The following is a 22,300-nucleotide window of genomic DNA, read 5'->3' as shown; positions in this document are numbered from 1 at the left end:
ATTGTTTAAGAATTTTGTTTTTCCGGACAACTCTTTGAAAAAATCAAATATATAAATTATCTGATGTTCAATTTAATTTTTATTACAATTAGTTTTCCTAGTTAGATTTTAAAACTCAGAATTTAAAGATTTTGATTATCAAAAAATATTGATGATGTTTGCAATAAAATACGTTTGTAATGTTTCGTATTGATATTCTGATATGGTCCATGTTAACATTTGTCCCCATCCTTTAGGCCCAAACTTTTTCGGGCCTGGGATGAAAACATGCGTGGACTCCTCCTCCCCCGCCTATTTTCTTAAACCCTACGACTACAACTGTGATGTATGAAACCCTTATTCGTTGAGCTGGTCGAATCAAGAAAACAGAAACGAAAATGGGCAAGAAGAAATCAGAATCACAAGGCGATGGCGGTGGTTCAGATAAGCAAGAGCACAACGCACTCATATCCGACGTCGCTTCATTCGCTTCCTCACTGGGTCTCTCTTCTAAGACCGGACCTCTCAAACAGTCCAAGGATGAGCTCAAAAGAGACAACCCAGTGAAGAAGATGGTGACGAAGAAGAAGAAGAAGAGGAGAGATGATCCTCCTCTACTCCCCAAGCACCAGCCCAACAACCACAAATATCCCAAAGATCAGCCCAAGCCCAGGGCCCAGCCACCATTGGCCCCAATTGATAACAAGAATCACACTTTTGACAAATTCAAGAATCTCCCCAAACTACCTCTTGTCAAGGCCAGCGCTCTGGGTGTATGGTATGTCGACGCTGCTGAATTGGAAGACAAAATTTTGGGGAGTGCTGACAAGAAGAATGTCGCGTACAAAAATGTCGATGAGTGGAAGTCTTTGGTGTCTAAAAAAAGGGATTTGGGGGAGAGGCTCATGGCTCAGTATGCGCAGGATTTCGAGGCATCCAGAGGCAAGAGTGGGGACATTAAGATGCTCACTGCTACCCAGAGGTCTGGTACTGCTGCTGACAAGGTTTCTGCTTTCTCCGTGATGGTCGGGGAGAATCCTGTAGCTAACATCAAGTCACTTGATGCACTCATAGGTATACTATTATTCCGTATTTCTTATGTTTTTATTAAACTGTATGCAACTCTACCTTTTCAAATTCAAGATATTTTGGAGCTAATAATAAAAACCTATCCCTGTATTAGCTAGAAAAGTAACTAGTTATTGCCCCATCATTATTTTGGTATTACTACTTTTAATTTCTCAATGTGCTGTCCTGTCGCATTAGCCAATACCCACTCGTCAGCATACTTCCATGTTCAAATGCAAGTCAGTTCTGGTTCCACCAAGTAGCCAAAATTTTACCAAGTTAGTTACCAAGGGGCAAAAGTCGGGTTTTTGAAGTGCTTGTAATAATGTATTCATTTATTTAACTGACGTTGAATTGTCGAGGAGATCTTGATAGAGAAAAGGGAATCTAAGTCGACTTCAGGGAAGTTCTTTAAAGTCGTATGCATTTTGTATATGAAAGTTTGATGGCATTTTTGTACTAATTGAATCCAACCACCTGTATTTACAAAAACAGCCTTTGTTTAGTATTGAAATAAGTTTTAGGGCCATCCAACCCATCTTAATATACCCCTATTTGTCTATATTTTTTTTACCTATACAGTATTATTAAATCGGAACACTAGAGTTGGTATATATGCTCCCTCCGTCCCCCTCAGTTGTATACGCAGGAGGAGCGGCACACACTTTAATGCTTGTCTAAAGTATAGTTCTATAACTTATTTTTGTATTTTTTTTTTTTTGAATAAAAATTTATATATTAAATTTTTATTCAGAAAAAGAAAATTTTAAAAATAAGTTATAGAACCATATTTTATAGAAGTATTAAAGTGCGTGCCAAATAGTGAATGTATAGAATTAAATGGAGGGAGTAACATTTTATATTAGTATATACACAACTTTGGATAATTTCGGGTAAGCCGGAATCAACCCTAAAATGACCTTATTTTTGCTCAATTTTGGGTCAACCCGAAACTGACCTGAATCCGAAAAACTCCAACTTAAATTCGTACTTTTCGGATCAAACTTGTGTCGGGTCTGATTTGTCACCCGTAGAGAATATATAGAAAGTTCTGCATTTCTAGCTGCTAATAATGGTAGTAAATGCAGGAATGGTGACGTCAAAAGTTGGAAAGCGTCATGCATTGACAGGATTTGAAGCTCTGAAAGAGATGTTTATTTCGAGGTCAGTACTTCTGTTTGTCTTGTGTATACAGTTGACTGTGTTATTCCTATCCTTGTATACCCATAATTACTTAGTTTATAAATTATCCTTGTACAACTATTCCCATGTGTCATAACTCTGATTAACAAATGGCCAGTATTTTTATTCTCGTCTAATAAGTTCTTTCTGCATGAAGTTATTGTCAAAATGCTATATCTTTTATAAGGAGATATGGATGTCATTTAATTTCTTCTCCCCCTATAATGTTTTTTATTTTACTTTGTGTTCTCTGAACTGCTAACCCGTCCTACATTTCATGAACAGTTTATTACCTGAACGCAAGCTTAAAATCTTGTTTCAGAGGCCTGTAAATCATCTACCCGAATCAAAAGATGGTTACTCTCTCCTACTCTTTTGGTACTGGGAAGATTGTCTAAAGCAGAGGTATGAACTTTTCTCTCCCTTCAATTTTATTTGCAATGGATAGATAGATTCCCTTCGTACTAAAAAATGGCCTAAATTATACTAGACCATACAATCAAGTATGCGGGTCTAGTATAAGTTTATAGAGCGAAATTCTGCAATGTTTCTATTAGGCTATTTGCACCCCATTCTTGATAGAAGTTGCTTGTGTGCTGTATTGCAGGTATGAGCGATTTGTTTTTGCACTCGAGGAAGCGTCAAGAGATGTGTTAGCTGTACTAAAAGACAAGGCACTAAAGGTTAACTTTTCTGTGCGATTTGTATCTTTTATATATTAAACTTTTAAGTATTTACAGCTTATATGATGTTTCCTAAAGGACATAGACTTTTGGAATTGTAAAGGGTTAGGTACCGTATATTTTAGGGAGGGATCAGGGCTGGGTTCCCTGTTGTTTTATGTTAGGAAGATAAGATATATTGATTATGTTCTTAGTTTTTTTTCCAAAATAATATATTTAAGCTATAATTAAGTTCAACATGAGATATGATTTCTTTTGTAATTTATTGGCATCCCTAATGGTTCGCAGACCATGTACACTTTGCTGAGTAGTAAATCAGAGCAAGAGCGCCGACTGCTAGCTGCACTAGTAAACAAAGTACGTGTTTTTTTTCTTTTAAGATTTTCGGTTTTAGCCCTTTGAAAAATCTGTTTTGGCACTGTGTTTAAACTGAAATTCTTTGGTTTCATTCCACAGCTAGGTGATCCTGAAAACAAGGCCGCGTCTAATGCCGATTATCACTTATCAAAGCTTATATCTGATCATCCAAATATGAAGGCATGTCGTCCTAGTTTACTACTGTGCAAAATCTCAATCCCTGAGTTAAACATGTTTTTTGGGAAACTGGAATATGTGACATCTATTTTACTCCCTCCGTCCCAATATATCTGTCTTGTTTGACTTTTTGTGGTCAAGTTGACCAAATTTTGACTAGTAATTAGTAATAATTCTTACATGATATTGAAAATCGAAAAAATACATTTTAAAGTAGAATAGATGTAGATTCTAGTAATATATTTTTTCATGATTTTTTCTAATTATTTTATATATTTAAATTTCAGTCAAAGTTTGCCCAATTTGACAACAAAAAGTCAAACAAGACAGATAAATTGGGACGGAGGGAGTAGTACTTTAGAAAGCCAACATATAATAAATGTGTTGTGTTTGGCTGTGGGAGAATGAAATGAAGTGAGTGATGTTAAAGGGAAGTTAAATGGAAACAATGGAATAAACGAGGAAAGATTTGAAAATGAGATTTAGTAAGAAAATAGGTGTCATGGAGAATGGAGCATTCCTTATTAAACCGGGGGTTTTACTATTAGTTTAGGTTAGGGATGGAATTTTGAACAAGTACACATACAGTACACTATGCCCCCTACTATATCCCAAAAGAGTTTCTTTGAGAACATAATTTTGAATAACTGAATTGTGTTTAATTTAATTAAGGATGAGATGATATCATGCTAGTCTTAACATTTTCACTGTAAACATGCCTTTTTTAGTGTTTTTGCTGAAGGCTGCCCTTTTCCTTGCTTTTCCTTTTCAGGCAGTAGTGATTGATGAGGTGGATAATTTTCTGTTCAGGCCTCATTTGGGATTGCGGTCAAAGTACCATGCTGTAAGTAAACATTTGGAATAACATATATTAATGCTTGCTCTATCTTGAAACCGTTGTATATTGTACTGCTAACCTTAAAAATATCTATATTAGTTGTATGCATTTGTCTAAGTTTATCTACGTACATGAGTCCACACAGGGTTTCTTGGTGTGTGGCTAATGCAGTCTTCCATTGTTTGTGTTCGGGATTATTATTTATTCAGTCTCCTTCTTGGGGCGTCTGAGTACCAACCTTTATGTAATTAATAATAAAAATAGTATCCGGTTTGGAACTACATATATGAAAATTGGCTGTATCTTGAAACCACTGTATGCTGTACTGCTAACCTTAAAATTATGTATTTTAGTAAATGTGTGTCTATCTTTATCTGCATATGCATAATTTACGTACACAAGTGCACTCAGATTTTCTTGGTGTGTGGCTGTTATGTTAATGTATAACCAGAGTCTTAGATTGTTTGTATTCAAAATTGTTCAATCTTTTTTTTTTTGGGTATCTGAGTACTTATAGTGCCTACCTTTATATAATAAATAATATAAATAGTATCTGGTGCATGTCTGCTCTTGAGTTCTAGCTTTAGCCCTCCTCCCAACACACTCATAACTCATTATGTAGTATGCATATTATATTATATTATGGCGATGCTGTTTACATACAGATACAGTATGTAATATGGATACGAGATTATACTGATGCTGTTTACATACAGTATGCATATGAGATTTATGCTGATGCTGTTTACATACAGGTTAACTTTCTAAGTCAAGTTCGTCTATCCCACAGAGGAGATGGGCCTCAAGTAGCGAAACGTTTGGTAGATGTATATTTTGCTTTATTTAAGGTAATATAAACTTAAATAGTTTCTGTAATGTTCTTGACTTCTTTGTATGTGGTTCCTGCTTTAGAGCTTCAGTTCCATTGTTTATGAATGAGGAATTATTGAACTACTTTTTTGTTATAACAATATAGAATCTGGTATATTTCAGGTACTTATTTCAATGGCTGCTGGGGGACATAAGGCAGATAGTAACAGTAAAGAAGAACATAAGAAGCTGTCCACTTCCAAAGAGAAGGAAAAGCCAAATTCATCAGAGTCTCATGTTGAAATGGACTCCAGATTATTGACGGCTCTTTTAACTGTCAGTATGAACAATTCTGAATATAGTATTTATCATATTCACAGAATATACCTAATTTCTTTTAGCTTAAATGTATTGTTTTTCCCTATGGAGGAACATGTGAGTTTCTGTGTTCAAGGCTCAAAACTGATGCCACATTTGTAGCTCTTATGTAGTCTAGATTTCTTGCGTAGACTACTGAATCAGTAGTACTGATTGATTTTTGTGTACAATATTATGGTTGAATGTGAAAAATATCACTTTATATAGAATGTAATTACTCTATGGGTAATGCACTAATTTACAGAATTTTGAATAAGAATGCTGACTTAGAGAGACCTAAAGTGATCTTTCGTCTCAGTTACTTGCTCAGATTTCTGGGACCCACCTCTATCAAGACCTTTAGGTCAAACTTGCTTGTAATAAGTTGTACCAAAATAAAATACAATGTGTATTTCTCCGTTCATACCTTGTAAACCGTTCGGTGAAGTGTTTGCTATGTACTAAATGTTTTGTGAAATATTACTGCTCTCACTTATTTACATAGTTATGTTTGGAGAACATTATTTGTTCTTTTTTCAAAATTTTGGAATTGGTTTTTGATGCTGTCTTAGTTTCTTTTTTGAATTATCAGAGGACTTACTTTTGCAGTCTTTTCACAGGGTGTCAATCGGGCATTTCCTTATGTTTCAAGTAATGAAGCTGATGACATTCTTGAGGTCCAGACACCGATGTTATTTCAATTGGTGAGATCATCTAATTGTTACATATATCACTATATGAATATCATGTCTTGGTATCCAAATGTGTTATTATTTCAAACTGTTGTCTGGTATTGGTCTTGCTCTTTATGGATTCTCATATGTAGGTGCATTCCAAAAACTTTAATGTTGGAGTTCAAGCATTGTTACTTCTTGATAAGATCTCGTCAAAAAATCAGCTTGTAAGTGATCGATTTTATCGAGCTTTGTACTCAAAGCTTCTGCTTCCAGCTGCTATGAATTCTTCAAAGGTATATAAACACACGCCTACTTTCTTTACATAACTGTAGATATGCAGTAATTGAGTGTTGATAAGTAGGAAGAAAAGGTTTTTTTTTACATACTCATATGCACTGGATTCATTATCTGTCTTCTCACTTCTGGCAATCGACTATGTAAACAATCTCATCATGTTTCATTTTCATACTCACGGAATGATAAAATCTTCAGTTCTTGGATGACCTTTAACGATGGTAAGTGACAATACAGCAGTATGGTTAGTTATATTTATATAGAAGGCACGGGGGAGGGGGCGGATATTCTTTTTGCTAATCTAGCTATCCACCTAATAGTTCTCACTAATTGTTCCTGCAGAAAGCTACAATATTTTAATATCTTGCAGTCCTCATTTTCTGAGATATAAACCTATGTTACTGGTACCACTCTACAAGTACCTCTTCCAGATCTGAAGAGTCCAAGGCTAAATTTTTTATACAGTATACCATTATTAAGTTCCACCAAGACAGTTACAAGTATATGTAAATGTATGAAAGATCTGTGAATGTTTTTAGCTGTTACTATTTCTAGTGTAGTTAAAAGAATTAGCACTTCAATGTGGCTTTAAAATTACAGAACTGTTTTTGAAACATTGTTATCATGTATTAATTTCAGGAAGAAATGTTTATTGGCTTACTATTAAGGGCAATGAAAAGTGATGTTAATCTGAAGCGAGTAGCTGCCTTTGCCAAGCGCTTGTTGCAGGTTGGTGGTGAATAAGTATTAACTATCACTGATAATAATCTCCTTTATTTATATTTGATATAAATAAAGGAGATTATAATCTCCTTTATTTATTAGGATTTGTAGTAGTGGATTAGTATTTAGTTACACTTATCAATTTAAAGTAATTTCCTATTTTAAAGCATCGTTTAGTTCTTTATGTATTATGATATCTATGTATACAATTCTAAGCGTCATTGTTATATGGAGTTGAATTATATGAACAAAAATCTCAGGATTTATTGTGTTTCCCTGCCCTCCCATGATGGTAGGTTTTACCCATTTCCCAACATATTTTTACATCAAGATTCTTCTCTACGTCTTCATATTAATATGTATATGTCAATATGAAAAAAATTTAGCTTCAGAAACCATGATGACTTGTAGATGCACCTGTTGTTTAGAAGGTGTAGTACTACTACTAGAAAAAATTATTACATTATCAATGCTGCTTTATTATGTCCGTAGCTATGATGGTGTCACCCATATTTTGCCTAATGGACGATATGGATTCTTGGCCTATCATAGGAGGCTTGCACACTGTTCGATTAACTGATCCAATAGTCTTATTATCTCATGATTTTTTCCAAAGTATCTGTCATAATTATTGCTTAATGTCCGAGCAGGTTGCACTCCAGCAGCCTTCTCAGTATGCCTGTGGATGTCTCTTTCTACTCTCTGAAGTTCTTAAAGCAAGGCCACCTCTGTGGTAAGTAGATGAGCAATGCCATTTGGTGTGTTACATATATGCTTGTGCAACATTTTTTATCTGGGTTGACATTTTTGTTCATAAAGAATATGTTATTACTCTTGTTGAACAGGAACATGATCCTCCAGAACGAGTCAGCTGATGATGACAATGAGCATTTTGAAGATGTTTTAGATGACGCGGAAAATGACGTCGAAGCTATACCAGATAAACCAAATGTCTGTGAGGTTGCTAGCAGTAGGAATGCCTGTGAAACAAATGATAGTTCTAATTCATCATCAGATGAACGCGATTGTTTGACATTTGGGTCGGAAAATGAGGTCTCTGATGAAGGTGATGACATATTTGCTGCTGGTGTTTTGAATGATCCCGGAGAACCTAAAGTGGGGTCTGAACATACTGGTCCACAGTCACTAGTGCTAAATGAAAATAAATTGAAGGCTTCATTACCTGGGGGATACGATCCACGTCACCGTGAACCTTCTTACTGGTACCATTATCTTTTGTTGATGTCTGTACTCTGTACACTATTTTCTATGTGCCCAGCTATATCTGGGAATGGGTAAATTACAAGGCAATTCCTTGCAGACCCACCTTTCAGGTCCAAATTGTTCACAGTTCCCACTTTATTGCCATTTTCTTGATATTTCAAAGTTGAACATTTTTAATAATTGGTCATACAACTGCCATTGGTACCCTCTTATGATTGACTATGAGTGTTTATAGTTACAATCATCACTGCTTGCATATTATTATGTAGATCTGCTTTTTTACTAAAGATTGTAAAATGTTCATGGTTGTGGGTCTTTGCGTTTTTATGCTTTCTTTGATAACATTTAAACTTGCCTTTAATGTAGACACAAATATGTTAATGTAATGTGACATTGTGCACTAAACTTGATCCTGATTTTTTATTATTGTAATTTCTGAATATAGTAAGGCGGATTGCGTCAGCTGGTGGGAGTTGATGGTCTTGGCTGCACATGCGCACCCATCTGTTGCTACAATGGCTAAGACCCTTCTTTCCGGGGCAAACATAGTGTACAATGGCAATCCATTACATGATCTTTCACTTTCATCTTTCCTGGACAAGTTCATGGAGAAGAAACCGAAGCAAAACAAATGGCATGGGGGCTCTGATATTGAACCTGCTAAAAAGGTCAGATTAGCCACCAATAAGTTCTTAGCTGTTATGTTGTCCCTGACTTAACTTCTGATCTCTATTTTATAAACCTTGTTGATAATGTAGAGTATATACAGAAACGAAATTAACTCAGAAGATGTACCTTTGGCATGAAGCACTAGATAGTGTCAACCTAGGAAGCACGGGTGCGGGTGCGCAGTGCGGGGATACGGGAATTCGGCAAATTTGAAAAAATGGGGATACGGGTGTGGGGGATACGGCAAATATAAATAAATAAATATATATATATATATATATATATATATATATATATATATATATAGAGAGAGAGAGAGAGAGAGAGAGAGAGAGAGAGAGAGAGAGAGTCTTGTTCTACTACAAACCATCTTAATCTACAAACTAAAAACTGCAGCCCAACCCACATTTGTATCAGCCCAGCCCATTACTATTAATATTGGTGCCCACTGCTATAACATAAAACCTGAAATATACACGAACTATAAATACAAAACTCTTACATATTAACACAAATCCACTTTCCCTTCATTCTTCATCTTCTATTACAACGTGTTATTGGTGTTTTGAGCAAATTTTATCTGTTTTGATGTCTGATATTCTCGTTTACAGATGATTTCCATTTTGAAACACGCACAACAAATGTGAGTTTCTGATCTGGAGTTCACGAATATCACTAATTTATAAAGCGAATATCACTAGTTTGTAAAGCGTAAATCACTAATTTATAAAGCGAATATCACCAATTTGTACAACATGAATCAACGATTTCTATAACTTTTTCAACAGTTATATCTAGCTTTAACAATATTAAAATCTACGATAGAGCTCTAGTTCAAGAGATTGAGAGAGATTGTCGAAAAAAGATTGGGGAAGGGGTAGGGAAAAGACGGAGATGGTGATGGCAGAGAAAGGACGGAGGTGGTAAAGGCGGGGAAAGGATGATGATGTGATGACGAGGGAGAGGAAGGGCGGAGCTGGGGATGATGACGGTGAAATCCAGGTCAGAGATAGATGGATAGGTTGCAGCGGTGGTGTGTGGTGTGTTTGGGGAAGGAGAGATATGAAAGTGGGTTTGTTCAAAGATGAAGTTGGAGTTAGTAAGTAGTGTAAAACAAAAGGTTTTTAGTTTGTATTTAAGAGTAGGTTTCTGTTTGATCATGAGCCTATATACATATATATAGTTAAAACAAAAGCTAGCATTCAAATTAAACCAAATAGCCAAACACATCAAGTTTTAGCAAATAGAAGACATCAAGCACATAAAAATCAGCCACCAACTATATACATATAACCTCATACCCATATATGTATATATTGATATTTAACCAAAAACTCATAAAAGGAGTAAGAAAAAAAATATCATAATTAAAAAAAATCACAGTCAAAGCAGTGGACTGGAGTATATACATCGTCAGTCAGCAGTCAACACCGACTCCAAGCGATCAACCAGTGAACACATGTATATACACAGCACATATATGCACGCAATACATACACCGATGGTAGCATAAAATCAAATCAAAACAAGCAGTAGAGTGAACTCAGTGAAGAGATAACATAAGGAGTAGATTAGAGAAAGAGAGAAGTTGTTCTCTTGAAATCAGTGCCACCCTCGTCGTCGGAAAGAGAAGTCACTGTCTCGATCTGTTGAGTCGTGTGTCTCTGTCTTCTACCCAATTGCAGATAGGTCAGCCCCTTTGAAATTGGGGGTAACTGGGTATGTATCTTTGTTATATAAATTCTGTTTTCCTGTTTTGAAGTCATGTAAAATTACTTTTTTTTGCCACTCCCGCACCCCCACGTATCCCCATCGCTGCCTCCACCGATACGCCACGTGGCGTATCCCGTACGCACTCTGCCTCACCCCCGTGCACCCCCGCACTACGGAATATCCAATACGCAGTTCTTCATTAAACAGAAGTATCCCTGCTTTCTAGGTGTCAACTAACATTCAATGTTGTTTTATGCAATAAAAATTTCGGTGTGCTTTGACAGTAAAATCCTATTTTGGTACATACTGTGGGAATGTTGGCTTGGTTTACCTAATATAAGTCTTTTCTCCAGACCCCGCTTTAAGTCTTTAACAAGTGAGGATTCACTGTGTATGTCTTTTGGATATGTTTGTTTGGTTGACCTGTATAAGCCTCCAGTGCTATTTTAATCTCATTTTGTTATGATATTTTTACAGCTTGACATGAGCAACCACTTGATTGGCCCAGAGATTATCTCATTAGCTGAGATGGATGTAGCCCCAGAAGATCTTGTATTCCACAAGTTCTATATGAACAAAATGAATTCCTCAAAGAAGCAAAAGAAGAAGAAGAAAACAACAGACGATGAAGCTGCCGAAGAATTGTATGGTGGGAATGATGATGATGATGATGAAAGAGACAATGAAGAAATTGATAACATGCTGGACTCTGGTGATCCTTCTCTGGAGGCTGATGGTGATTATGACTATGATGACTTGGACAGAATTGCAAAGGAAGACGATGATGACTTGGTTGGAAATGACAGTGACGAAGGGATGGAATTTCCGTCAGACATTGCTGATGGAGAAGATGGGGATACTGATGATAACTATGACAGCAATGATGATGATGTCGACATAGGTGATGCTGATGATGGGAGTGATGAAAAAGATATATTTGAGGAGAAGAATCGAAAAAGAAAGCCAAATCAGCAAAATAAAGCATCACCATTCGCAAGTATAGAAGAATATGAACATTTATTAAATGAGAGTCCGTCGGAAGACGAGGAAAAGAAACATAATAAAGGGAAAAAATCCAAGTCAAAAAAGAAAAGAAAGACCTCAAAATGAGTTGCACCTGCTTTTTTGTATCAATAACCTGGTCTTCTTGACATCCTTTGTATGTGTATTCATTACCTGTAACAATGTCATGTTTTTGTTGTATGGGGATTGGTGTGGTTTTTATGATATTTTAGTATTCTGGTAATTTTCCCAAATTTGAGTAACCAGAGACTATAGCTTTGGCAAGAGTTACCTATAGAGCTGCTGGGTGTCCCTATTTGTTTTATGTATTACTCCACAGTAGGTGAACAAAGAAAGCTCCTTGCAAGGTGAATGAGTTTTCAGCCTTGGGAAAAATACAAGGATAAACATTGTGAAGGCATGTGTTTTAATCTTGTGGTCGAGAAATTGGTCAGAATACAGCAACTGCTAGACGTCATCCAGTGTGCAATGCAAGCCAATCTACCGAAATAGTTTAAATTGGTCTTCAAGTGGATAATACATGGAATGATAGACCTGGCATAACAATTTCACCGATCGCAGTCTAGAAGTGATGGCTATTCTGAAGGTGTTATGTGCATACTTGTGGTAAGCTACAAAGTAAATATTTTCCACACTCCCTTTGTCCCATTTATTTTTATCACAATTACTATTTAAATGTGTAATTAAAGTGCTGTTAAATATATTAAAATTTCATAAATATGTTAACAAATAAGCCTTTTTTAAGTGTGTGTGTGTGGCTAATATGGCTTAGAGTATCTTCAACCGAAAGCCCTTGGCAAGATGAGTTAGCATACCAAAAATAAAAAATATAGTCAACCTCTTGGAAAAATTACACTCCAACCGTACTCATCCCTTATATATAATTTTAGTCAACCTCTCATGCAGGACTGTAAATCTGTAGGAAGATTACACACCAGTTATTACCATATCGAACTGATATATTCTGTTTTAACAATTTAAAATATTAATAACATATTATTTTTAAATTATATCCAACCAATATATAGTCAATACCATTGAAGCGTGTTGCAGGTTCAGCAAATTTTATATAATGTCTTACATGTCCAATTTAGCTAATGATTATAGTCAACTCCATTAGAGTTGCTCTTATGGTCTTACAATTTGAGTACCTGTTTTCAGAGATTCTCGAAGTGAGCCGGAGTCGAGCTCATGACCTACCCGGGTTAATAGAGGATAACCCTTGATTGACCTGATTGTAGAAGTTTTGATCTGATTATGAAAAGTGTGAATATCTGTCTGAACATGAATACGGGGGAAGTATTTTTATATATGCGGTGTCAATTTGATTTCTCCAAATATTCCATGGTTTCTGGGACTAATCGTTCCCATTCTTCCAGACACACACAACGTGGCATACACTCTCATTTGAAAATGGCTATATCCGAAGGAAGGAAATTGCATTTATTATAGATCTTTCTCAAACAGGAAAATTTAGATGTACATGAAAACACTTTTCTGGAGTATCGATATAATGTTTCAACAATATCTTGCACTGCTGAGAGCTCTTAGGCTGAGGCAGCCTTCACTTTTTCGATCAGGTCAGCTGCATCTTGAACGGTTGCAATGTTCTCAGCGCCCCCTTCCCCGATAGACACCCCAAACTTCTCTTCCAACGCCATCATGATCTCAACCTGTGTTCATAGCATTATAACCATGATTATCAGAATATATTTTTTTGGTGTGATCTGCTGATCGATAGTTGCTAGTGCCTAAACAATCTTACAGTGTCGAGTGAATCGGCACCTAAGTCAGCAAATTTAATTCCAGGGGCCACAGCAGTTTCATCAATCGATAGTTGCTTGGCAATTGTGCTTTGAACAATCTGCAGAGTCTCTGGTTTAGCCTGCATCCAGAAAGTAATGAATCAGACTTGTTACAATGTAGCTTAAAGGGTAGAATCGTATGTAGGTAGGACTTAGGAGTGATAAGAGCGAGTCTGCATCTATATCACTCCGATCTTACGGCGGAGCATGATATTGTTGCAGTCTTGAAACGATGAGAACTTGGTAATGATCTGTTTGCTGCTGCAGCATATGAAATCTGGATCTTCGGCACAAGTCGCAGACCACCCTGCATTGAAATATTAAACGGAGTCATGTCACTACAACAAATTATCTATGTAATACTGAGTTGGATGTTGCGAAAAATAGTGAAGCAGGAAACTTGACAATTACCATGGAGGAGGAGGAGCTGGTGACGAGCGTGGAAGTGGAGGATGTGCATTTGGGTGCGAAGGGAGCAGCAGAAACAAGTAACGTGGCTGAAGTTGTCAGAAGGGAAGCCATGAGAATTTTTATAAAGACTAAAGAGAGGGTGAAAGACACAGATATAATATACGGTAAGCAGTGGTGAGAATTTATATACAGAGACTCTATGTTACATATATAACAGGGGTGAAAATAACAAGGGAAGTACGGCCTCGCCTGGACGGTGTATGCTAAGCGTCACTTGTCTCTTGTGGTGCATTTTTGAAGTTTAGTTCATAGGAAATAATTTAGTCGTGTGTTTTTTTCTTCTTTTGATGTCTTTTCGTATACCGATTATAACCACCAACAATTTTCGCAAATAGAAGTCTGATAAAGCATCTGTCTGCTCACCCTGACCCGTCGACAAAACCAACCAAGCATCTCTACACACTAATTAATTGTCCCACAAACGATTTGGACTCGTATGATAATGATACTGTTACATGTATTGGGTCACTGAGAAATTAAGCTTATTTAGCAAAATAAAGAAAAATGAAATGAGACTTTAACATTAATCAAGAAATTTGAAAAATACTGATATACTAATAGGTCTCACATATCCACATTTACAACCAAAAGTCAACAAAATTTCCATTTAAGTCGATAAAATACATTGCTCAGGGATGGCTAGTACTTTCTGAAAGTCAAATTAAGACGGCCGGGGCGAAGATCTGATTCTTGCAGCAGGGCCTGTGGAGCAGTCTTGGGGAGAATAGAAGTCACGCCATGGTATATATGTCTAGACTTGCCACCAAATATTAAAACATCCCCTGATTCCAGTACGACCTTCTTAGCCTTGTCAATATCCATCTGATCACCATATAAAAATTCTGCAGAATCGCCAATTGAGATGGAGACGACAGGTAGTCCTCTATTCAGACTTTCTTGGCTTTCATCTTTATCCTGCACAAAAATATCACGCATCATGGACCTCAATTTACACCCCTTTACTGGCACATCCTCTTAAGTCTTTCAGTTTGCCCTTTCATACAATCAAATACACAACTGCATAGCTTCTCATATCAGGGAAAAGATAAAAACCAGGGACTAGTTTTGTTAATCAAGAGGACAGATGATATATCCTAAGGAGTGCGAAGACCCTCAAGTCATCATCCTTTAAAGGAACATGGAATGGGGCGAAGGGCACTAACAATGCAAAGCTAAATACCATCAAGTCAAGGACCATGGTAGAACATCACCATGTCAAAAAGTTGGGTATGAACGAAAAATTGTTAAACCTTTCTGGAGCAGTAAAATTAAAGGTGTAAAATTGCCATTTTGAATAGATGTTCGGTCATAAAAAATCCCTGTATAATGTACAAGCACCATATAACTATACAGGACAATAAAAGTTTATACTATATTAAGTGATGAGTATATAAGTAACATAGTTTCAGACTAGCAGGTAATATCTCTGTACTTGCCTGCTTTTACTGTAGTTAAAAGTAAAAAATACCTTGTGGAATCCGAGCTTCCCGTTGGTTGTATAAAAATTCACAATGCAGATATCAGGGGTCATAGAGGGTAGGACACTTTCTACATCTTTTTGCTTCACTTGTTTACATTGATGGGCATGGGTATCTTGTATTGCCTTCTGAACTAGCTGATGAAATTCAATTGGAATTGGAGGAGGTTCAGCACCATCCTCTGATCTCCGTTCTTCATATGAGCTACTCTTAGGATCCCAATTTTTACCAAGGCACATCATCTTCAAATGCATATTAGCTTGATCTCCGTAACCAGGCTGGTAAAAACCACCATTGCCTAGACCAAGTTTTCGACACGTTTGCACAATTTCCACCTATAAGGTGTTTACAACGTATACATGACTCAGTGACATACCAGTTATGGCTCAAGAAATGGTTTTCTGAAGCAATCTTATGCAACTGTTTCAATTTCTAGAAAATCTTACTAGTACCATAAGATGTTATAGAAAAAATATTGTTGGTGTCAAAAAAGAAGAGAAAAGGAGATTAATGGGGAGTGTGGTAAACAGAGATATAGTTGCACCTGATCTTTAAGGGGAATGAAGTTCTTTAGAAGAACCATTCCAGGCCTCAATACTTGTATGGGTTGTCCCCCGTTGGAACGCTGGATTTCATTTCTTTTTTCTCTGTTTTGCACAAGTAGTGAAGATTTTAACCTAGGAGTCCCTGTTTTCTTGGGGCAGATGTCAAAGAATTTTTCTGAGCTTCCAGTAGTCATAGTATTGTCCTGAGAAGCTTGGCTGCATTTGATTTCCGAGGTAGCTGCAACATGAGTGTTATTTTCAATGCGATGATTCGAGTTGGAGTGGGTGGATAATCGATGATCGTTGGTAGATTTGGAGGCTGGCTGGCCTTGTGGATGTTTGGAACAATTTAAACCTTCCACAGACCCCTGCTTCACATCATTAGAGTCCATGACCTGTCAATTTCACACAAACTGACATTAATAAAAAAAAAAAAAAAGGAGAAAGTAAAGGGGCGGACAGAAAATAAAAATTAGTGCTCATACATACATGGGCAGTTGCAGGTGAAGATCGCTCAGTGATGACAGTTGGCTTGGACTCAACCTTTTTCAGAACCCATTCTTTCACAGCAACTCCACCACCGCGACCTCGACCTCGACCTCGATTCATCATTTTCTCGCCTTTCTCTTTTACGAATGGTATTTTTATATTTGACGGGTTAGTAAAGGCAGATGCGTTAATTCAAGGAAGAAGCGATAGTCCAAATACACACACTCATACTCTGCACATATGACCACCCACTTCACTTCCGGACGCTTTGCTTTGCTGCTTTTTTTTCGGCCTCTTCAACTCCCCTACGCCTGCTTCTCAACCATAGTTCCGATTCATTGCCCGATTAATTACTGCTATATTCTAAAGTTTAATTACTAGAATATTTTTAAGTTGGGAGTTTCATTTATTATATACTTATATATAATAAGCGTAAGGGAGATAATTTGGTCGCATGGTCCTCTGGTCCAAAAGCTTATCATCCGTTGTATCTTATATTGAACAAATAAGCACTGTTAGATTGGAAAATTAACTTCTGTTCTACAAGGCAACTGATATCACCTTGCATATTTATAATTCTTTTTCTGAATCCGAAAATTAACTTCTGTTCTACAAGGCAACTGATATCACCTTGCATATTTATAATTCCTTTTCTGAATCCAAAACAAATTCTGTCTTTCACGTGTATATGATTTTTTTTTTAATCCCAAATAAATATTTCCTACCAGTTTTATTCGTAGAATCATATAAATCCCACCGTCACAATTTTTTATAATATATTTTAAAATTAATAAGCCGGATTTATGTGATTAGCAAATACAAAAACTTTTTCTTAATCCAAAATAGATTCTACCTTCTTATTGCATGTTTATGATTCCTTTTCTTAATTCAAAAACAAATTATGTTTATCAATTTTAATTTAGAACCATATAAATTTTTTGAAAAATATTTAAATCACATTATATATATTTTATTTTTTTTTTAACCTAGGAACCCACAACCGCTACCCTTCGGATCACGCAAGAGGATATATGTCCTCTCTTTAACCAGCTAAATCAACCCTTGCGGGCTATTTAAATCACACTAATAATTCTAATATAAAATACATTTATAAATATAATCTAATAAGAGTTGGCAATAACGTATTCCACTCAAAATATATTAAAATTTGATAGAAAGAATTTAATACTTTGGCAGGGTACATACGAGAAAAGGAATGGCTTCATTACAATAGTTTATTTGAAGCCATTAATGGCTGTGATGATGTATTTACCACAGTTCTAACTTACAAATAAATTATAATTTCGAATTTTATTTTATTGAAAATTTTAATTTAATATTTATAAATTAAATTTCTTCACACCATTTAAAATATATTTAAAAAATTTATAAATAATTAAAAAGCTCTCGTGCCTTGCACGGTCTATAAGCTAGTATTTATATAATATAAGTAGTTGAGAAGCCGCGTGTTGCGGCGGCCTATAAATATTATATTAATGATTTAGTATTAATATTTGTAGAAAATAAATTTGTGGTTGTCTATAAAAAGTATATTAATGATTCAAAATTAATATTTGCATGATAAAATAAATTTTATATTATAAAATCTTGATGTAATACCAATAATAATATATAAAATTGCAAAATTGGACTATAATTCATGATGAAAAAATGAAAATAAATTTATGCACGTATTTAACAATTTAAAGTACAACGAATCTTAATTTTATTTCTGTTTTTTTTTTTGAAAAATAATCATGTTTTTACATTATCACCTTCCTCCAATTTTTTTGGATTGATTGTGCACAAAAACATTTAACTTAAATCCGTGAGACAATGGTCTATAACTACCCTTGCTTGTAACAACCTTTATTTTTTAATACTATATAAACAGCCTTCACTTAAAAGTTGGTTGAACGGAGCAAACAGATAATGCATAAATAATTTTTTCCTGTATACAAAGTAAATCATATAAAAATTAACAACAAAAAACATGTCTGATGAACAAAACAAATATTATAGAAAAAAACCAACAAACACACATCACTAATAATTAATTTATTAATATCGTCCATAAATATCATGTCAATACTATATTCTTTTTCCGTGTTTGAATTTGTCGACTCCCACATAGCAGTTTAAACTACCTTTGCTTACAACAACTTTTATTTTTTTAATACTGTATAAAAAGCCTTCACTTATCGTCGCAGAAGAACGGCACCACCGAGTTAGAAAGCGAGCAAGAGAAATATCACCAGAGAGAGGTAGGGTTGTGGTATTGAGAGAGAGGAGGTTGTGTTTTAATGATCGAAAATCCTACAATCTATACGGGTATTTATAGGTGAGAGAGACTTGTGTGCTACTCTTTCCCATAATTAAATAATCTGAAACAATATCAGATTAAAATTTTCAAGCTACTATATTCCATAAATAATTTGAAACAAAACCCGATTCTGAAACTTGCTTCTAATATACCCAAAACTAAAAAAGGTAGTTCTAATTTTTGATATATTTCATCAAAAAATTCCAGAAAATTAGAAAAATAGAACAGAATGATATTGTTAGGTCCGTATATAGGGATAATTAGGCTAGAAGGGGGGGTTGAATAGCTTAATCACCAGTTTAAAAACTTTATGGCGTTTTAAAAAGTTTATCCCCTTTTTAAAAGCTTGTATCTAGAGTAAAGGCAGTTGCAAATGCGGAAGCAAAAAGCAAAGAAAGAAAAATACCACACGAGGGATTTTATCCTGGTTCGCGGTGGCTAACTCAACCGATGGAGTCCACTCACCCCTAGTCCAGTCCCCGAGCTCCTCCCCGGACTCGAGATTTTCTCTACTAAAAAGATACTCCTTTAAAGTAGGCGGAGAAGCCTTTACAGATATATATCTTGGAGCGTAACTTCCCGTTACCTCCTCACTATAAATGTAAAAACACCTACAAAGCTTGTCTCGGAACGTAACTCCCCGTTACTTCCTCAAAGTCGATGTAGAACCTTGTTTAGTCTTTGTACTTCTACACCTTTTGCCGGTCTCGGGTCTTAGGTATTAGATCTCGGGTCTTTCCTCTTCTTCACGGTGCAATGACTATTAACTCCCCGTCAATACGTCAAGGACTTGGGTCTTAGAACGAAGATCACCTCACTTCACTTCACCTCACTGCAAAAGTTAGAACACAATATCTACGAAAATATATCCTTGTTTTAATTAAGATTTTAGTCCGCTAAGTCAGTCCAATAATCACGGTCAGGTATAAGGTTCGTCAATTATAACAACACTAACGGTGATTAGTCCAACAATTTATATCGCGCGGAAAATATAAATAGTTGATTTTAAATCGGATTGATTTTAATAACCTGAGCAAACCGCGTACGGGCAAGCTACGAGAGTTATATTAATTAGTGTTGAGTGATTTATAGATATAAGACGCAGTCGATAATCACACTCACACACACGGGATCGGGAACCACGTAACTCGTAAGGTTAGTATTTCCACGAAGCACGGCACATATGGAAACGTTCACCAAACGAGAAAGGGTATGTTGGGCGTAGGGATATAATCAGTTAAGCACAAATAACACGCACAACAATAACTAACTTATTACCTTTGGCCTTATATCCGGCTTTCCGTGCCAAGGCAAAGATCCCTCCAAAGTTTGGTGAGGAAATCTCAAAGGATACGAGTTAGGTTCCGGGACAAAACACACGCACAAATATATAACGAGTGGCTAACTCGTGTGTTTTGTAAACAAAGAGAGCTTTAAAGATGAAGAGAGTATTTTTGTTCAAAAGCCCATTGTCAAAAATGGTCGGTTAAAACACGAGTAAAACGAAGCTAAAATAACCACTTACAAAAAGTTCGTCTGGAAAAATTCGTCGGAGGTTCGACCGGATTTTGGCTTTGCACACGAACTTTGGAGAGCCCTTCGGGAGGACGAAAAGAGTGGTATGAAAATGAGCTAGGCGAGATTTGGCTAGGTTGGGTGGAACGAAGCCTCGGAGTTAAAAACCTTGTGTATATAACGAAGTATATGAAGAATCGAAGGTTTTAAAGATGAAGTAAATATGGTGGGTGCTTGAATAAACTTTGGGAGAGTATTTTCACTTCAAAATCTCAGCATATATTTGGCTCTTAGCTTCAAGAAAATGGGTGGGGGAAGGCTTGGTATTTATAGGTAAATGGTGGAGGATGATGTCATGCATGACATAAGCCAAAGATGAAGTCATCCATGACATAAGCAAACCTTGGCCACCAAGTACTTCCATTATCCCATGTGCTCAATTAAGGAAGCAACCTAGCACCTTCCTTTTGAATTCTCAGCACTTTAAAAAGCTTCTAGAAGTTGCACGCAAATCGAGATAACGGTAATAAATCCGTTACACTTAAATAATGTGATTTTTCGAACGTGCGAGATAAATTCCAGAAAAATTATGAAAAATCTTAGAATATTGGAAAATGGCACTCTGGAAATTTTGGTGATTTTTGGTCAACCCTAGCTTGGTCAAATGTTCAGCCGAAGTTCGGACAGACAGCTAGAAAACGCAGAAAAATAAAAGTTCTCGAAAAATTCCGAAACTATTACCATGCATTAAGAATAATATATAACTGGCTAATCTCAAGTTTCAAGTCAATTTGGCAAGTGGAAGTATTTTATTTGGATTTAAAACGATTAAATCAGACTTTCGGGTTTCGAATAAAATACGACAATTCTTTTGAAATATCCGAAGAGGAATTTAGGCCAAACTTAAAACTTGAATAAATACTTAAAATAGATTCCCATAAAGATAAAATACTTTGGTGGGTTGAGAACTATTTTAAAGTATTTAAACCGATTTTCTAAGATTTAAACTGGTTTACGAAAAACCGAAACAATTCGTCTTTTAAATACTCGAGAAGACCTTTTGACGAATATCTTGATACCAAAATACTTAGAAATAAAATGTTCATGATAAATCATGATTTTGATACATTGAAAAGCTTTTCTAAGTATTGTGAATATTTTTCTCCGAAAAATAAAGAATTTGAGAGATCGGGAGAAAATATTCCAAAGGTATATTTAAAAAAGATATTAATATTTTTCAAGACCAATATTAATATGGAGAAGATAAATCCTTGATTTAGAAAAATTAAATCATTGAAGATCAAAGGATTTATGATTTTAAAATATTTAAAATAATTTATTCCGAGAGAAGATAAAACATTTAAATATGGAATAAATTACTTTAAATTGAAAATTTTGTTTTAATGTCACATGAGTGGTCTAAAGAATATCACATAAAGATAATCCTTTTTCGAGCTTCATGTATTTTAATGTTGCAATAGGAAGATGAAGGACATCATATTTTACGATTCCTCAACACGCATATTGCGAAACAGAAATATTCCTTTAAAAATAAATGTATTTTTAGTACGAAGGAATAAACAAGTATTTTAAAATGACTTGCCAAAAATAACTCTTAACTTTTGATTAATCAATTAAATCAATGACCTATTGGGAGGATTACTAAGTGAATTTAAATTTAATGTTTATCACAAATACCAAAACAAATATAAATAAATTTATATCGAAGATATCCTTTCAATCTTCCCCTTTTTGGTACTTGTCAAATAAACATAAAATTTAAATTTTACAAGTGTGTGCTTCCCCTACGTGTATGCATGAATAAAAACATTTTTATCTATACAAATAGGAGCAAGTAATCCTTCAAAGTTTTTAGGACAATTCCTGCAAAAACATTGAT

General features: G+C 35.5%; 3 protein-coding genes and 1 long non-coding RNA gene across 4 annotated transcripts; 2 read left to right on the top strand and 2 right to left on the bottom strand.

The window, feature by feature from the left end:
• The first annotated feature begins 239 nt into the window (after positions 1-239).
• On the top strand, positions 240-12,007 carry LOC108196079 (protein SLOW WALKER 2). The gene is made up of 16 exons (XM_064081504.1): positions 240-1,053; positions 2,136-2,211; positions 2,515-2,634; positions 2,837-2,912; positions 3,201-3,269; positions 3,369-3,453; positions 4,223-4,290; positions 5,040-5,132; positions 5,278-5,430; positions 6,072-6,155; positions 6,278-6,421; positions 7,062-7,151; positions 7,796-7,878; positions 7,991-8,368; positions 8,815-9,037; positions 11,229-12,007. The coding sequence occupies exons 1-16, from the start codon at positions 378-380 to the stop codon at positions 11,859-11,861; spliced, it is 3,051 nt and encodes a 1,016-aa protein (XP_063937574.1). The 5' UTR covers positions 240-377; the 3' UTR covers positions 11,862-12,007.
• Positions 12,008-12,239: 232 nt separating this feature from the next.
• LOC135147829 (uncharacterized) lies at positions 12,240-13,106 on the top strand. Its single transcript, XR_010285670.1, has 2 exons — positions 12,240-12,380; positions 12,936-13,106. It is a non-coding gene; the product is annotated as an uncharacterized LOC135147829 (long non-coding RNA).
• A 97-nt stretch (positions 13,107-13,203) lies between these two features.
• LOC108196080 (acyl carrier protein 1, chloroplastic) lies at positions 13,204-14,166 on the bottom strand. The gene is made up of 4 exons (XM_017363178.2): positions 13,991-14,166; positions 13,779-13,886; positions 13,540-13,659; positions 13,204-13,447 (listed from the first exon to the last, which is right to left on the bottom strand). The coding sequence occupies exons 1-4, from the start codon at positions 14,099-14,101 to the stop codon at positions 13,322-13,324; spliced, it is 465 nt and encodes a 154-aa protein (XP_017218667.1). The 5' UTR covers positions 14,102-14,166; the 3' UTR covers positions 13,204-13,321.
• A 379-nt stretch (positions 14,167-14,545) lies between these two features.
• Positions 14,546-16,922, bottom strand: LOC108193744 (uncharacterized). Its single transcript, XM_017360553.2, has 4 exons — positions 16,563-16,922; positions 16,073-16,468; positions 15,519-15,863; positions 14,546-14,965 (listed from the first exon to the last, which is right to left on the bottom strand). Exons 1-4 carry the CDS (start codon positions 16,683-16,685, stop codon positions 14,690-14,692), a joined length of 1,140 nt encoding a protein of 379 aa, XP_017216042.1. The 5' UTR covers positions 16,686-16,922; the 3' UTR covers positions 14,546-14,689.
• Between the last annotated feature and the right edge of the window lie 5,378 nt (positions 16,923-22,300).

The sequence above is a fragment of the Daucus carota genome, chromosome 7 (assembly GCF_001625215.2).
Source record: "Daucus carota subsp. sativus chromosome 7, DH1 v3.0, whole genome shotgun sequence".
In the NCBI taxonomy this organism is placed as follows: Eukaryota; Viridiplantae; Streptophyta; class Magnoliopsida; order Apiales; family Apiaceae; genus Daucus; species Daucus carota.
Note: the sequence above shows the minus strand (reverse complement) of the source record. Positions and strands in the feature narration are given on the sequence as shown.

What these genes read in the sequence shown, in the direction of transcription:
- LOC108196079 (XM_064081504.1), top strand. Translation starts at nt 378, where the DNA reads ATGGGCAAGAAGAAATCAGAATCACAAGGCGATGGCGGTGGTTCAGAT. An exon ending in AAAGAGATGTTTATTTCGAG is followed by an intron (nt 2,212 to 2,514) that starts GTCAGTACTTCT and finishes TTTCATGAACAG; the next exon opens with TTTATTACCTGAACGCAAGC. An exon ending in TAGCTGCACTAGTAAACAAA is followed by an intron (nt 3,270 to 3,368) that starts GTACGTGTTTTT and finishes TTCATTCCACAG; the next exon opens with CTAGGTGATCCTGAAAACAA.
- LOC108196080 (XM_017363178.2), bottom strand. Translation starts at nt 14,101, where the DNA reads ATGGCTTCCCTTCTGACAACTTCAGCCACGTTACTTGTTTCTGCTGCT. An exon ending in CAACAATATCATGCTCCGCC is followed by an intron (nt 13,660 to 13,778) that starts GTAAGATCGGAG and finishes TTCTGGATGCAG; the next exon opens with GCTAAACCAGAGACTCTGCA. An exon ending in GTGCCGATTCACTCGACACT is followed by an intron (nt 13,448 to 13,539) that starts GTAAGATTGTTT and finishes CTATGAACACAG; the next exon opens with GTTGAGATCATGATGGCGTT.
- LOC108193744 (XM_017360553.2), bottom strand. Translation starts at nt 16,685, where the DNA reads ATGATGAATCGAGGTCGAGGTCGAGGTCGCGGTGGTGGAGTTGCTGTG. An exon ending in CTTCACCTGCAACTGCCCAT is followed by an intron (nt 16,469 to 16,562) that starts GTATGTATGAGC and finishes TGAAATTGACAG; the next exon opens with GTCATGGACTCTAATGATGT. An exon ending in TCATTCCCCTTAAAGATCAG is followed by an intron (nt 15,864 to 16,072) that starts GTGCAACTATAT and finishes AACACCTTATAG; the next exon opens with GTGGAAATTGTGCAAACGTG.